Source organism: Gambusia affinis, linkage group LG14, assembly GCF_019740435.1.
Source record: "Gambusia affinis linkage group LG14, SWU_Gaff_1.0, whole genome shotgun sequence".
NCBI classification, from domain to species: domain Eukaryota; kingdom Metazoa; phylum Chordata; class Actinopteri; order Cyprinodontiformes; family Poeciliidae; genus Gambusia; species Gambusia affinis.
The window spans coordinates 3,096,533-3,111,616 of NC_057881.1; the positions used below are offsets into that span (position 1 = coordinate 3,096,533).

The window sequence follows — 15,084 nt, forward strand, 5'->3', positions numbered from 1 at the left end:
AAACATTAAGTGGATTACAAAATAACTACTGAGAATTCAAGTATAACTCAGTCTTTTATAGCTTAATTGGTTAGATAATAAAACGTTTTAATGTTTGAATTTTAAGAAGATAATTGAGACTATATAAATTGTATTTATTTTATTTTAAGTACTGGGATGACCCTTTGCCATTGATGTCAGGTCTATTTAAGCCCGTAAACTCATACTTTTGCTTTTGTTACTAACCTAAGAAAATCCATTCTGCCTAGATATGGGACGAGCTTCAGTGACGTATGGCTAAAGCTCAATTTTCATTGGTTAGGCCAACGCTGATACCCCATGATGTTGATCGTGTATTTCATTCTTCGGCTGCAGTCGCTACCGAAAGCACGTCTTTCTTGGCAATATAAGTTCCTAAACTTAAACTATCAGTTCCAGCGACAACACATATGAAAATGAATATTTTTCTTCTGCTGCTCCTACTGGGAGCAGTGATATGCAGCACTGATGCTGGTGAGTTAATTTGTAACTATTTACGTTTGAGAAAAATTTTAAAAATCCCGTGTTTTTAAAATTAACATTTTTTACCGATCGAATTTTAATTTACTATATAGCATGTTCAAGCTCTTTAACATCTCTGTTTAGCACAAATATGTGTGTGCAAAACATATTTGTAGATGCCTATATTGCAAATGTTGTTTTGCATTTTCTTGAATTAGGTACATTTTTATAGGTTATGAACTTAAACTTGAAAAATTAATTAACAAAAACTTAAAATGCTTGTATTTATGTAGACGTTTTTCCCTAATAATTGCCAATTGAAAGTATGATATCAAAACAACAGAAAAAAATTAAAACAAAAAAGAAACTAGGAATGGATTCTGTAAGCAAACAACACCAAATGAAGTGTCTCTGGTGTTAGTAAATTACTCAAACATTAATTTACTGAGTTCAACATGGGACAAGACACAGAGCAGTAGGCTTGACTATCACACTTTTAATTTAGGCTTCAATTCTCAAGCACTTTATTCAATTCCATTTTTCATTATATCTTTTAAATTTTATCTGTGCATCAAGAGCCCTGCTTGTTTCCCTCAACAGTAATATTTAACTAACAATAACAATTTAGAAAAAAATAAATTAGTCTGGCTGCCCTCATTCAGGGACTCAAAGTTAAAAAGGGGCACATTGAATAAGATCTTAAAACACCATTCAGCAACATGGCAACAACCCATATCAATCAAGGATCTAATATTTAATCAGATCATACTAAATAATTGTCATCATGTGTCATTAAAATACTGTTAGTTTATGTAATAGTGTCTTCACAATGCAAAGCAAATGTAGTCTATGTTTTTTCCTATGGGCATAATGTTGCTGTTGAGGGGTTTCTGCTGCTCAGCTGGAGTGCAGTTTTGATCCGAAACTGTAGTTGTTAAACAGACCACAGGCGCAAAGGTCACTCTCTTGTGGTCTAACATATGACGTATATTATGAAATAAGCACATTTACCGTTTAGCTACTTAATAAACTCTAATAATGTCTGACTGTTTAACCTTCATAGCAACTTGGCTGCAGATTGCTTTAGAGATCCAAAAACCTCAGAGGTTTTTTTTTCTACATAATTTTTTGATGTACGCACCTCTGAAAAATCTAGAACTGTAACGTTGAGAGATAAATTATTTTCATTAGATTTTGTAATTTAATTTGTAATTGAGAAACATTCATGCATTTCTCTTTAGTCAGTTACTGTAACATTGTTTTCACAGGTCTGCCTTAAAAAAATCTATCCTCCAGCTGCAGCTGACTAAAACCACTAGATAGAGCACATCACCTTAGTTCTGCTCTGGCCCCCTGTAGCAAAGAGAATAGACTTTAAAATACTGTTTTTATAAATCACTGAACAGCTTAGCACCACAAAACAATCATTAACAAAAACTTACAAATAAATTGCCTTGCTGTGATGTGTCAGTGTGCAAAAATATAAATAAAATTTTTTGAAAAGTCCTGTATTTATTTATCAGCATAACGATAGATAAATTTGTTTTGCAAATTAATCTCAACCTCTATTAAAGTTATCTTTCAACTTTTCAACACCACATTTATGTTTGTGGTGTAGTTTGCTTTCGCTACTCTATCTTCATGGATAATGTAGACTTATTCAGTATTGCTTATAGCGTCAGTGATTGACATGTAATGTTCCACAGAGGAATGAAATGATGACAAAAATGACACAAGGCAAAGAAAACTGAAGGTCTGGGGATCCTGTAAATTCTTGAATTGTAACACAGATCACAGTTATAAAACCTTTGCATTTGTTTATTGAAAATTATAATGCAATTAAATTTTATTGAATGCTTTCAATAAAGAGATAAATTAAAAAAAATAAATTGTACATTTAGGATATAATTAGGAAGTTTTCTTTGTAGTAGTGCCAGAGACAAATAGGGAGATTTTATTTATGACGCACTAACAGGGACAGACCCTCGGACGAGGTTTATCTGTTTCAGTTTGTCATAAGTAGACATACATTTTTAGTTATATCAGTAAACTGTTAACTATTACTGTAAATATTTAAGTATGTTTAGCCTTTTATATTATTTATTATTGTAGCCCACATTGGCTTTTTATGATACTCAGAAATATTAGAAAAAAGGGAAAAGGTGTTAACAGCAACAATTATCCACACATAATCAGAAGAATGATGATCTATCACAAAGAATTCAACTTTGTTTGAGGTGTTTACTGTGGAAAGTAAATTATTTAAATTTTAAAATAGGTGAAAGACAAAAAAACACACTTTCACTTTCGTTAGCAACAACAATGTATCAATTCTTCTTAGATATAGGTGACGTAGTTGCTCACAACCACTCACAACTGGCCTTTCCTGCAATACACCTCCCACAATCACCATCTATTTTATGTATTAAGCGTACCCTAGTTGCATAGAACAACATTGAGGATTTGGAGAGGCAAACATCCATGTCTACTATCCTCTGTTACTATGGGACTCTTTATTTTTCTGCTTTTAATCAGAATGCCAGGATTGATGACAGGTTAGTTCAGTGTTTAAAAATGTATAGCTAACCTAAAAAACTAACAGCTTTTTTTATTGTGGTGGTAAACATGTTCATGTTAAAGGTTGCACTATGGAGTAGGACAGAGAGACTTATAATATGGAACAAAAAATTACTCCCCAGTTTTTGAATTTGAGTGATAAAACAAAACAAAAAGACAAATTCAAATGCTTGTATTAAAGCTAAAATTAGTTCAAAATATTTGAAAATACTTTGGCTAAACGGCTAAAGAGTATATGTTTTAATATTTCCTAAAACTAAGCAAGCTTTTAACGTTGTTTTCTTGATTGAATAAAGTGATTTTGTTTTTCTTTGCCTAGTTACGCACTCACTGAAGTATTTCTACACTGCATCCTCTGGGATTCCAAATTTCCCAGCGTACGTGTCTGTCGGGTTGGTGGATGATCTTCAGATTAGCCACTGTGACAGCTTCATCAATAGAAACGAACCTAGACAGAACTGGATGAGCAGAGCAGAAGAGGAGGATCCAGGATACTGGGAGGGACAGACTCAGACATGTTTGGGGCAACAGCAGTCCTTCAAAGCCAACATCGATATAGCAAAGAAACGCTTCAACCAAACTGGAGGTTTGTTTGTGTTTTAATTTATATTTGTATCTTTATTCCTTTATGTTTATCTTATTTTCCTTTATTCAACTATTTGATTTTTCCTACTAAAATAAGAATTTACAATTTGGATGTTTTGAATAGACACTAATATATTTTGAGACTGGTTGATATAGAAAATTCAAAAAATAAATTCTGATCTTGCTATACAATAGAGATGTAAATTAATACATACTTTATCTGTGATCTTGTCTGTTACAACTTTAGTTTGTAAGTATTTTCTCAACATCCCTTTATTGAGGAATACTACTTTCAATTTAATTGTGGTGCATTACTATCAAAGATATCGGTGTCTGTTATAGTGGCATGAGAGAAAACTGGAAGCATGTTGAAAACCAAACTCATTAAATAGGAAAGAAAATGTCCTCTTCATATTCTTATTTAATACAAATTAACAATACTGATTGAAGAAAATTTTGGATTAGTTTCCAATGTAAAAACGTAAAAACAGTTTAAAGTATTTTAATAATTATTGAATACAAACATTTGGCTGTAAGATGGTCTATGACTTTTGGGACAGAACATTAGTTAGTTATTCTTTAATATCTTTATAAATTTGAAGAGGACATTTTTATGATTATTATATGGACATTGTGTAATTTTCTGTCAAAAGTGTTTTCTTTATTGTACGATTGAAAAAATAGATTTAGTGAGAAGAAATCATTTTAGCAGAATGCTGACTATAGCTTTTGTTGGAATTTGCTAGGTTACAGCTAACATTAGTTTACAGATCACTGAATATAACTTTCAATCCAACATACCAACATAAAATAATTTCTTTAAGTCAGTGATTGTATTGCACACAGGAATAACAAGATGTCATGTCTCTTCTATCTACTTGCAGTTTACTTTCATATGACCACACAGTAATGCCTTTTACAGGGGCATTTTGTTGATTTTTGTTGGGTAAACCTAATTAAATCAAATTCAGCAGATTAGATGAAACTCTGGCAGAAATCAGTGAACCGGGTCAGACGGCGCTGAGGGTTTTTACTGCAGCTTCTCTCTCATTTAACAAACAGCAGCTCAGAGCAGAAACAGTTTGCCTGGTCAGCAGGAAGTTGCAGGAATCAGAAATACTGACCCGGGATCAGCTGGACCGGGTCGGATTATTCAGACTGACGGCAGCTTGAAGCAGCTCAGACTGTCAGATTGATCACTAACAGGTTTTATCTGATCAGGTTTCCTCTGATCAGCAGGAAAACCTTCATGTTCATCAGCTGGTTCTGATTGAGCTGCTTTCTAGAGAAGGAGCCGCTGGGTCAGTGGTTCTGGTCGGAGTGAGGAGTTCTGTGGGCAGGTGTGTTTGTTTCCATGGGTGGAGTCTCTCCAGAACCTCAGAGCAGACAGAACCAAACTGAAGGAGGAGAAACAGGGAGAGAGAGAGAGAGAGAGAGAGAGAGAGAGAGAGGTGGAGCGAAGAGAAGATCAGCTGAAACTTTAGTGACTGAGAGAAGAAGAAGGAAGATCAGAGATTTTGATTTTAAAAACTAATTTATTCACTCAGTGGTGATACATAGAAACATTCAACACAACATCAAATTAAAACATTCATAAATGAAAGTTCAGAATCATTTACAGTAAACAAAACACCTTCATAATCCCAAATATTCTGAAAAATATTTCGTCCATCTTTAAATAATATTTATATTCTAACATCACTCTTGCTCTAACCAAACTCTTAAAAATTTTTACACAATCAATATTCTGTTCATTGTTAATTTTTATATTTTCTACTCAAATATGTTGCAAGCTTTGCTTGACCAAGAAAAAAATTTAACAACCGTCCAATTTTCTTCTTTCTTTTGCCATAAAAACCTAAAAATATAAAACTGTTCTGTAAAACTTTCACCAAATAATTTCCAAATATCTCCTAGCAATGAAAATAAATCCATTATTCTAAAACATTGTACAAAACAATGAAAGATAGTTTCTCTTAATAAACAAAAGGGACATTTTATCTGAAACAGGATTAATAATAGAAATAAAAGCATTAACCACAATAATCCCATGCTAAATTCTCCGTTGTAAATCACCAACATTTTTAGTCAATGGAGGCTCATAAATTAATCCCATACAGGTTTCACCTCAAAACCAACTTTAAAATAATCTCTCCAAGGAGTTTCTGTTTTATCTTTTAACTTTACTTTGTTCAAAGCTTTAACACATTTCATATAAATTATCTTTCCATTCACAGAATCCAAAAGTGTCCATTCATTTTATCCTTCCTCTAAAAAATTCCAGGGCATTCAAGGTTTTTCATTTGTATCTTAAAACAGCTTAAAGAAGGGATCTGTTTTATCAGGTGTTAAATCAAACCGTCCCTTTATGAGTCCTTTTTCATCTTCTGACAACATTCGTTTAAACGCTGCCAACATAACGCCTACAATTCTTAAAGAGTGAATCTCCAATCATCGAGCCAAAGGAACAACATCATCCATTTCAGATCCAACGAGTTACAGCAGATGTTTCAGTGTAAAAACCCCCTTTTGCACCAACAGTTCAGAAATCATAGCCATGTTGTCCCAAGATGAACCCAAACGAGATCCCATAAGAACAGGTTCCAGTAAGAACCAATTTAAAGACGTGGATATTTCAACTCTCTTCGTTTCCATGAGGTTCCAAGATTTTAACACACTAACATAAAAAGATGACAAACACTTTACATTACATTTTGAAAGGTCAACAATAAACAAAGTTTTACCAAAACCTAAATTGCCAACTTTTGGAAAACAAAACATTCTGTAACTTTTCTCCACAAAACATTTTGATCACCATACAAAAAACTCTGTAAAAACTGTAATCTGAAAGCTGCTTTCCTACTTTCTAAATGAATCAAACCTCGCCCTCCTTCTTCCTTTGATAAAAACAAAACACTCTGAGGGACCCAATGCAATCTGTCCCAAAATAAATTTAAAATAATAGTCTGTAATTTTACCAAAAGACCCGGTGGAGGTTCCAGAACAGATAAGTGATGCCACAAAGTTGAAGCAACCAGATTATTAATAATTAGTGTTCGGCCTCTGTAAGAACAGCGTGGCAAAAGCCATTTCTTTAATCTACCCTCCACCAGTTCAATTAAACCTTCCCAATTTTTCATGACCTCTACTTGATCCCCCAAATAAACACCCAAATATTTAAATCCATTTTTTGACCACTTTAATTCATCAGGTCATTTTGGTTTTTGCTTTGTCCACTTACCCACTGACAAAGCTTTACTTTTGCTCCAATTAACTTTGGATGAAGAAATTTTACCAAAACACTCAATAATTTTAATTAAAGTAAAAACATCAGACTCTTTTGTGATTGCCACAATAATATCATCTGCTTATGCAGAAAGTTGAAAAGGTAAAGAAACTTCACTTAACTTTACACCCTGTAATCTTTTCCTGATTTGACATAATAAAGGTTCAATACTCAAAGAAAACAACATTCCTGACAACAACATTCCTGACAACAACATTCCTGACAACAACATTCCTGACAACAACATTCCTGACAACAACATTCCTGACATTGCACAACCTTGGCGAATTCCTCTCTTTACATTAAAAAGTGACTTAAACCACCATTGACTTTCAATACACCTTCAATGTCACAATAAAGGGTTTTAATCATGGCAATGAACCCAGAGGAGAAACCAAAAGCTTTTAAACTATTCCATAAATATTGGTGCTCCACTCCATCAAAAGCCTTTTCTTGGTCAATAGAAATCAGACCAAAGTTTAAACCCAATAAATTAGAGACGTCCAAATAATCTTGAATTAATGTTATGTTATCTCTTATTGATCTGCCAGGGATGCAATAAGACTGATCAACATTTATGACTTGATCAATCACTCTTCTCAATCTGGATGCCAGAACTTTTGAGAAAATCTTGTAGTCGATACACAACAGACTAACAGGTCTCCAGTTCCTTATTTCATAAAGTTCACCCTTCTTAGGGATAAGAGTGAGAACGGCTCTTCGACACTAAGAGGTAACATTCCTCTTGCCACGCTGTTATTAAGGATTTACAACAGATCTTCAGCCAACACTATTTATAAAACTCCACAGGCAGGCCATCCATTCCTGGAGCTTTGCCATTTTCCATGCTCAGCAGCGCCTCCTGCAGTTCTTCCAACGTTAGCGCATGCTCCAAATTGACATTGTCTTGATCCGACACCTTTGGTAATTCATTAAGAAACTCTTCTATCATCACAGAGTCTTCTCTAAACTCACTGGCATGTAATGTTGAAAAAAAGTCCACAGCTCTTTTCCGCAGTTCAGTGGGATCAGTGGGATCTGTCAACTCTTTTCCCTCTTCAGAACGAAGGCAATGAATGAGACGATTCTGTCCATTTTTCTTTTCCAAACTGAAGAAGAATTTTGAGGGAGCATCCATGTCAGAAACATTTTGAGAACGTGAACGTACCAGAGCTCCCTGCGCTTTGAGCCCCAGCAGGTCAGTCAGAGCAGCTTTTTTTCGTTTGATCGCCTGAATTTGGCCTCGATTTCCTGTCAACTCGCAAAAACTCTGGAGATCCACAATTTCAGTCTCTAATTCTTCAATAGATTTTACCATTTCTCTTGTAACATTGTATGTGTATTGATTACAAAACTGCTGAATTTTGATTTTACCAATATCCCACCACTGCTGTACAGATGCAAACTGACATTTTAAAAGTCTCCATTGTTTCCAAAAAAAAAAGAAAATCCTTTTTTAAAACAACCATCATTTAACAAGACAGTATTGAAATGCCAATATGCACTTTTAGGTCTTAAATTATTTATAAACACATTTCCTATGACCAAACAACGATCAGAAAAGCCCACTGGACACAAAGTGCCTGATCTAAATATTTGTAAATGATGCCCAAAACAATAAAACTTATCCAATCTTGCCAAAGTGACATAATTCTCTTTACAATGAGTCCAGAAATATTGCCTTATATTTCCATTTTTAAAACGCCACACATCAGCTAAATCATGAGTTTCAATAATACATTTCAAAATTTTCCTTGAATGTAAATGTGGCTCCAAATGATTTCTATCTAAATCATCTATTGTACAATTAAAATCCCTCCTAAAATTAAATAATCTGCTGACACACAATTTAAAAGTGTATTTGCTAACTTTTCTAAGAAAACACAACGTTCACGTGAATTCACAGGAGCAAATACATTCAGTAAAATAAACTTTATATTTTCATACTTAACAGTAACCTTTAACAATCTTCCAGATATAACATTTTCAATTTCAATAGAAACTGGAAGAAAATTTCTTGAGAAAAGAAAAGCAACTCCTGCACTTGGTGAAGTTTTATGATTTCCATCCCGTTCTTTCTTCCAATCAACCTCATTATCAACGTCACTGTGAGTTTCTGGATCAAAGCCTGTCAATACCTTTAGATTTTAAAAGTTCAAAATACACAGCCCCTTTTTTTTTTTACATCTCTTGCACCATTTATGTTCAAAGATGAGATTTTAAAACTACTCATAATCACACAAAAAAAGATCCAAAGAAGAAAGAAAGTACAGCGTTTCATCAGCTGTTTTTTAACTTTCATGTGACTCACTTAATTCAAGCTCTGACTTTTTGCACCAGTTTTTGAAGTCTATAAACTTCAGTGTCCTTTAACCCATCAGATGTCCTTTGTCTCATTAAACTGAGACAACAATCAATTTTCTATTTGGGAAAAAATCGTCTATGACCACATCCTGTTTTCCTTTTGTCACTTCCAAAAACCTTCTGATTTGTTCCAGACTGTAACCATTAATACTCCGACCATCAGGAATGGAGGAATCAGAAGATTCTCTATCACTGTCAGAATCAGATAAAACCTCTGAATCACTTTCTTTTTAGGTTTTACCCCTTTAGATTCTTTACATTTTCTTTTACTGTTTGGTACTTTAAAAACACTTTCATCATCCCTGATCAAATTTCCTCCACTATGAACCAAGTCATCAGCATCCATTTCTTCTTGTAATCCTTCTTGTGTCGTCGTTTGACTCCCTTTACTCCCTTTAACAGAAGTATTAACATCGTTAATGTTACGTTCTGAAACATCAAACTGTTTTTGCTCTCCTGTTGAAACTCTTTCCTCAACATTAGTTTCTTGAGCTCCTTCCTTAGCAGCAGCCACCCAGTCTCCCTCTCCAGTTTCCCCCCCTGTAGATCCATTCACAGTATCCGCTGACGTCTCTGGTTCTGGATCCTCGTTAACCTGAACAGTCTCTTTTTGAATATTTTCAGGACAATTACCAACTGAATGGCCCTCCTGGTTGCATCCAAAACACCTCATAGTTTCCGTTGTCGCAACAAATAGTGTAATCAAAGCCGTCAACTTTAAATTTCATCACTATGCTCAGTTCCTCAATATCATTTTTAAGAATCATAAACACTTGTCTTCTAAAAGACACAACGTGTTTCAACTTTGATGATTTGCAACTCGACGGGAGCATTTTCATTGTCGACACGACCCTCAGCAACACATCATCGCTGATGAAAGGTGGAAAATTCTTCGTAGATCATCCTGTCTAAAGTTTTATGAGGACTTTATTATAAATAAAAGAATAATGAGAATCAAGGAATCACAGATATTGCATTTTTTATTGTCAAATGCACAAATATCTCTCTTTCTTTGCGAGTAAATATGTTACTGTGGTTTTCTGTATAAATCAATAAAAATTTAGCTTGAGCGCCAACCAACTTTAACTAAAATTAAAGTTAAATTGATCAACTGAGGTTATGAATTAAAGCAAAAATAAGATGTATTTTTGCCAGTACTTCCTTGCCTTCTGTTTTTTGTCTGAGTTTTTTTCTGGTAGTTTGTTTACTAGTCATGTTTCAGTGAGCAATAAATGAACTACCATAATCACATGATGAATTAATAATTTCAATTTGCATGATTTATTGTTTTTCTCTAATGTTTTCAGTCTGGTGCTTTGGTCTCAACTAGCCCTTTTTCCAAAGGGCAATTTTGTTTACAGAGACTTAATAATTAATTTTATTTCTTGTTTATGTTGTGTTTATTTATTTTAGATATTTAAAAAATGTTCCCGTTCCAGTGTTAAGTGGTTATTAGAATTTTAATCTTTTTGATCATTGATCATGTGTTTTGCATTATTACACCACTACCATTATATTAATTTACAATGGTCTCAAAACAACAATATTATCTTTTATCACAATAACTTCTGGGACAATTTACCTTCCAGCAACATTTGTTATGGTGATAAGACTATCAAATGTTTACAACACTTTAGATGGCCTCTTCAGCTGAGGTCATTATGCCTAAATTCAGTTTGGATGAATCTAGACATCCAGGCTGATTGTGAAGTTAAATCTAGGTGCAGTTTTATTCTTTATCCATCATGGAGTCTGTTTATTGTTGTTTATTCATCCTGCTCATATAACACAGTTTTAGGCAGACTTTGTTTGTAGTAAATGGAAAATAGGAACTGCAACAAGATTTTAGTTCGAGTGAGAGACTGATTAAGCCTGTTAAAACACAATGTGTGAATCCTTTGTGCTTCAATACAGCTTACTCTACAATCATCTTTCTGACTTTCAGGTGTGCATGTAGTCCAGCGGTTGTATGGCGTTGAGTGGGACGACGAGACAGGAAAGATTACTGGATTTCATCAGTATGGTTATGATGGGGAAGATTTCATAGCATTGGACTTTGATACAGAGACATGGACTGCTCCGACCCAGCAAGCTGTTATCACCAAGCACAAGTGGGACAACGACAAGCCTAATACTGATTACTGGATCAATTACCATGCCCACCTTGCTCCTGACTGGTTGAAGAAGTATGTGGACTATGGAAAAGACTCTCTCATGAGAACAGGTATTTATGTAACTTGTATTGTGTGATAGACTTATTGTTAAATTGCATGGCTTTCAATTTACAACAAATTAGATGTCATTTCCTTTGTTAAATATTCAGAATCTCAAATATTGCTCCCATCTACTCCTCAGAGCTTCCATCAGTGTCTCTCCTTCGCAAGTCGTCATCCTCTCCAGTCAGCTGCCACGCTACGGGTTTCTATCCCAACAGAGCAGAAATGTTCTGGAGGAAAGATGGAGAGGAGATTCATGAGGGTGTGGACAAAGGAGAGATTCTCCCCAACAATGATGGGACCTTCCAGATGAGTGTTGACCTGAAGCTTTCATCAGAAAACCCAGAGGACCAGAAAAAATATGAATGTGTGTTTCAGCTGTCTGGAGTCAAAGATGACATCATCACCAGACTGGAGAAAATAAAAATAAACATCAGGACTGGACATGGTGAGAATGAAATATTATGATAGTGTTCTTAAAGTATGTTTGTTTTTCTCCCTGAGTTTTCTTTAACATATTTTTTGCTACCTTGATTAAACAAGGTAGCAAATATTAAAATTAAGTAATCTTTATTTTAATATTTAATTAGTATTAAACTATCAAAAAGCTAAAACCTTTACGTTATTGAGACAGTCAAAGAAAGTTAATAAGTAATGTTTTCTTGATCATTTTAGATGTAGTCTGAAACACACTCAGAAAGCATTACTTTTGATTACTTTTTCCCCTGTCATTACTTTTGCAGTATTACTGAAATAAAACGCTTTTCGCAATAAGTTATTTTGACTTATTTTAATGGGTTTATTACTCTTGCAACACCTTTTGGTCATTTATCTGTTCACTGTGATAACATTTTTTTTAACCAAATTTAATTAGCTCATACACAGATGTTTGCTACACAACTTTTGTGGCTGAATTTTTACATCAATTTTTTTTAGTATTACTTTCACTTGAAGACATTTTTTTCTCCTATTTTATGTTTTCCCTAAATCTTCCGATGACTGAGATAGTCTGAACAGTGTGAATTATGTTGCTTCAGGTTCTTCAGAGTTCCCCCCTGAGGCTGTTATTGGGATTGTTGTGACACTGGTAATTCTGGTTGGCATCATTGCTGGAGCCCTATGGTGGAAAAGAAGAAACAATGGTGAGCAACCAAAAAATTGTTTTCATCATAAAGCTGACCTTACTTGCATAATATTGGTTTTTGTGTTTGTTTCTTGTTTCCGTGGTTTGTGCTCTTGGTCAAACCTGATATTTTGTAATTTTATGCTGTATGCAGTTTAAATCAAAATTTAAAAACTGCTGTTTTTTTGTGTTTCAGGGTTTGAAAAAGCAAATAGTGAGTATTTTCATATTTTTTCTTGTTTGTCTATTAATGTTAAGTTGCCTGTAGTTCCCATCTAATATTGTGAAAGCCAAATAGAATCATTTTACTTTATTATTTTTTAATTTTATTTTGTAGCTTCTGAGACTTCATCTTCTTCCTCAGGAGATCCTAAGAATGTGAGTGAATTTATTTTGAAACAGTCTTTCAAACTGTTGCTTCTTTAATTTCAGTCTCACTTGTATGTGTTTTCCATCTGATTTTTGACACAGAGGACGTTTATTCAGAAATATTGAGGAAACTTTGGAAGCTGCCCTGAATTTTAAAATAACACTGTGTCTATCCACTTTCTCAGCAGGTGAACAGCGAACAGGAGAAGATGATGAAGACAATAAGTTGAATGCACAAAGAAAACAGAACAGTCTGGAAATATCTGTTCATAAATTACAACATCAAGTAAAATTAAAATAACTGTGGAAATCAATCTTTTTAATATGTATGACAGTTCTCTTCCGAGACTTCTATTTTTCCTTTCTTTATGATTTAAGTTTCCTTTTCTCCTTTTTTTTATTTGACACTCCTGCTTTACTGGATTAATGTTGGTTAAATTAAACAAACTTGATACAATTGTAAAAATAACTCACTATTGTGTTTATTTTAATGCAACTGCAATCTTAATTAATGTGGGGATTTTTTTGTTTGTTTTCCATCTCATATGTGTGACAAAAATATTATAAATGAAGCAAATTTGTTAGTTCTTTGATTACAACTGTTTGCTTTGATGTTTTACTGTTTTATTGAATTCCTATTTTCTTCAACATTCTACCAATAAGGTCTATATGTGGTGGTGCAATTTTATCAATAAAATATAAATATAAAATCCTTCTGGGTTATTTTTTCTAACTTGTATTTAGAATCTTTTTTTAAGTGAATAAAGTACTTTTAAAAATAAGTGTAAATTACTGTTGCTGGTTGGAGAATAAGTACTTGAAGATATTCTGGGACTTATTGGGTTTGCAGTTCTGGTTGGCATCATTGTTGGAGTCCTGTGGGGAGAAGAAGAAACAATGGTGAGCAACCAAAAAATTGTTTTCATCAACTTGGACTATAAGCTGGACTGGTCAAAAATCCCAGTGTGATCTATAAAAGAGTTGTCTCTTTTACAGAAGGCTCAGGTTCTTTAATATTTGTTGAAAGTTGCTGCAGATTCTATGAATTTGTGGTAGCCTGTACCATCACACTTAAACAGCTGGGGCAGCTGCTTGGGGGTCGAGGACATTAGGAACAAGATCATTAGTAAGGCCAGTCATGTTGCAGAAGTGAGACTAGACTCTGGACATGGTGTTGGAGAGGAGAATGTTGTCCAAAATTAGAACAATGTTGAACTTTTCACATCCTCTTCATCAGCTGCCAAAATGTTATAGGAGCTCGTTCGATAACAAATTCAAATCATTCCTACCTGTTGCAGTGAAACTACATAACTGCAATCTATGCTTGAACGCTTAGATTAACAGATTACCATAATTGGGGAAGGACATTTATTCTTTTAAAATTTTAGGATTTAAAAAGAATAAAAGAAGAAACGCTACTTTAAGTAAAGGTTTACTTACTTAAAGGTTAAGTAAGTAGCGTTTTTTCTCAATTCAAATATTTTATGTTTTATTGGGGATTTTTGTATATATGTTTTGGCAGTGCTGTGATCATGTTGAAGCAACAACTTATATTAAAAAGTGTTTTAATGTTCTTTTGGATGCTGCACTCTTCCATGGAAGGACTCTCACCATCTTCCCCAATGAAGGCCAAGCACAGACTTAAGAGCAAACCAAAATCCAAGAGCATTCAATTATCTCATATTGAAACTGATTAAGATCAGTTTCAGTGTTGAGTATAACTCGTGGAAAAAAAAATAAAGAAAACAATACAGTATATACCTGCAGAGGGAGCTGTCACATCCCCTATGACAGTGACAAGCATGCATCCTGGACATGAAACACATTGTTTTAAATAAACAGATCAGTCTACAGTTTTTTTTACAGTTATAAATTTATTTGACTCACTTGTTCCCCACAGATCCCCCCCCCTCCCCCTCCCCCCCCCAAAAAAAAAACTAACAAAAAAACCCAAAAACCCCAAAACATAATTTTGTTTATTTTCCAGTTGACAAATAAAATGAACAAATAAAAAAAATGCAAAAGTCGGAAGTAAAAGTATAACCACAATGATTTTTTTTTTAAGGTAAGTTTTTTACTGCACA

General features: G+C 34.0%; 1 protein-coding gene across 2 annotated transcripts; it reads left to right on the forward strand.

Annotated features, from left to right (window-relative positions):
- The first annotated feature begins 336 nt into the window (after positions 1-336).
- LOC122843201 (H-2 class I histocompatibility antigen, Q9 alpha chain-like) lies at positions 337-13,710 on the forward strand. Of its 2 annotated transcripts, none has more exons than XM_044137799.1 (8): positions 337-492; positions 3,377-3,643; positions 11,238-11,516; positions 11,648-11,956; positions 12,546-12,650; positions 12,828-12,845; positions 12,969-13,009; positions 13,186-13,710. In XM_044137799.1, exons 1-8 carry the CDS (start codon positions 429-431, stop codon positions 13,228-13,230), a joined length of 1,128 nt encoding a protein of 375 aa, XP_043993734.1. In that variant the 5' UTR covers positions 337-428; the 3' UTR covers positions 13,231-13,710. The 2 variants fall into 2 exon arrangements, with proteins under 2 accessions (XP_043993734.1, XP_043993735.1); XM_044137800.1 differs by having other exon boundaries at positions 340-492; positions 13,189-13,710.
- Positions 13,711-15,084: the final 1,374 nt, after the last annotated feature.

What these genes read in the sequence shown, in the direction of transcription:
- LOC122843201 (XM_044137799.1), top strand. Translation starts at nt 429, where the DNA reads ATGAAAATGAATATTTTTCTTCTGCTGCTCCTACTGGGAGCAGTGATA. An exon ending in ACGCTTCAACCAAACTGGAG is followed by an intron (nt 3,644 to 11,237) that starts GTTTGTTTGTGT and finishes TCTGACTTTCAG; the next exon opens with GTGTGCATGTAGTCCAGCGG. An exon ending in AGACTCTCTCATGAGAACAG is followed by an intron (nt 11,517 to 11,647) that starts GTATTTATGTAA and finishes TCTACTCCTCAG; the next exon opens with AGCTTCCATCAGTGTCTCTC.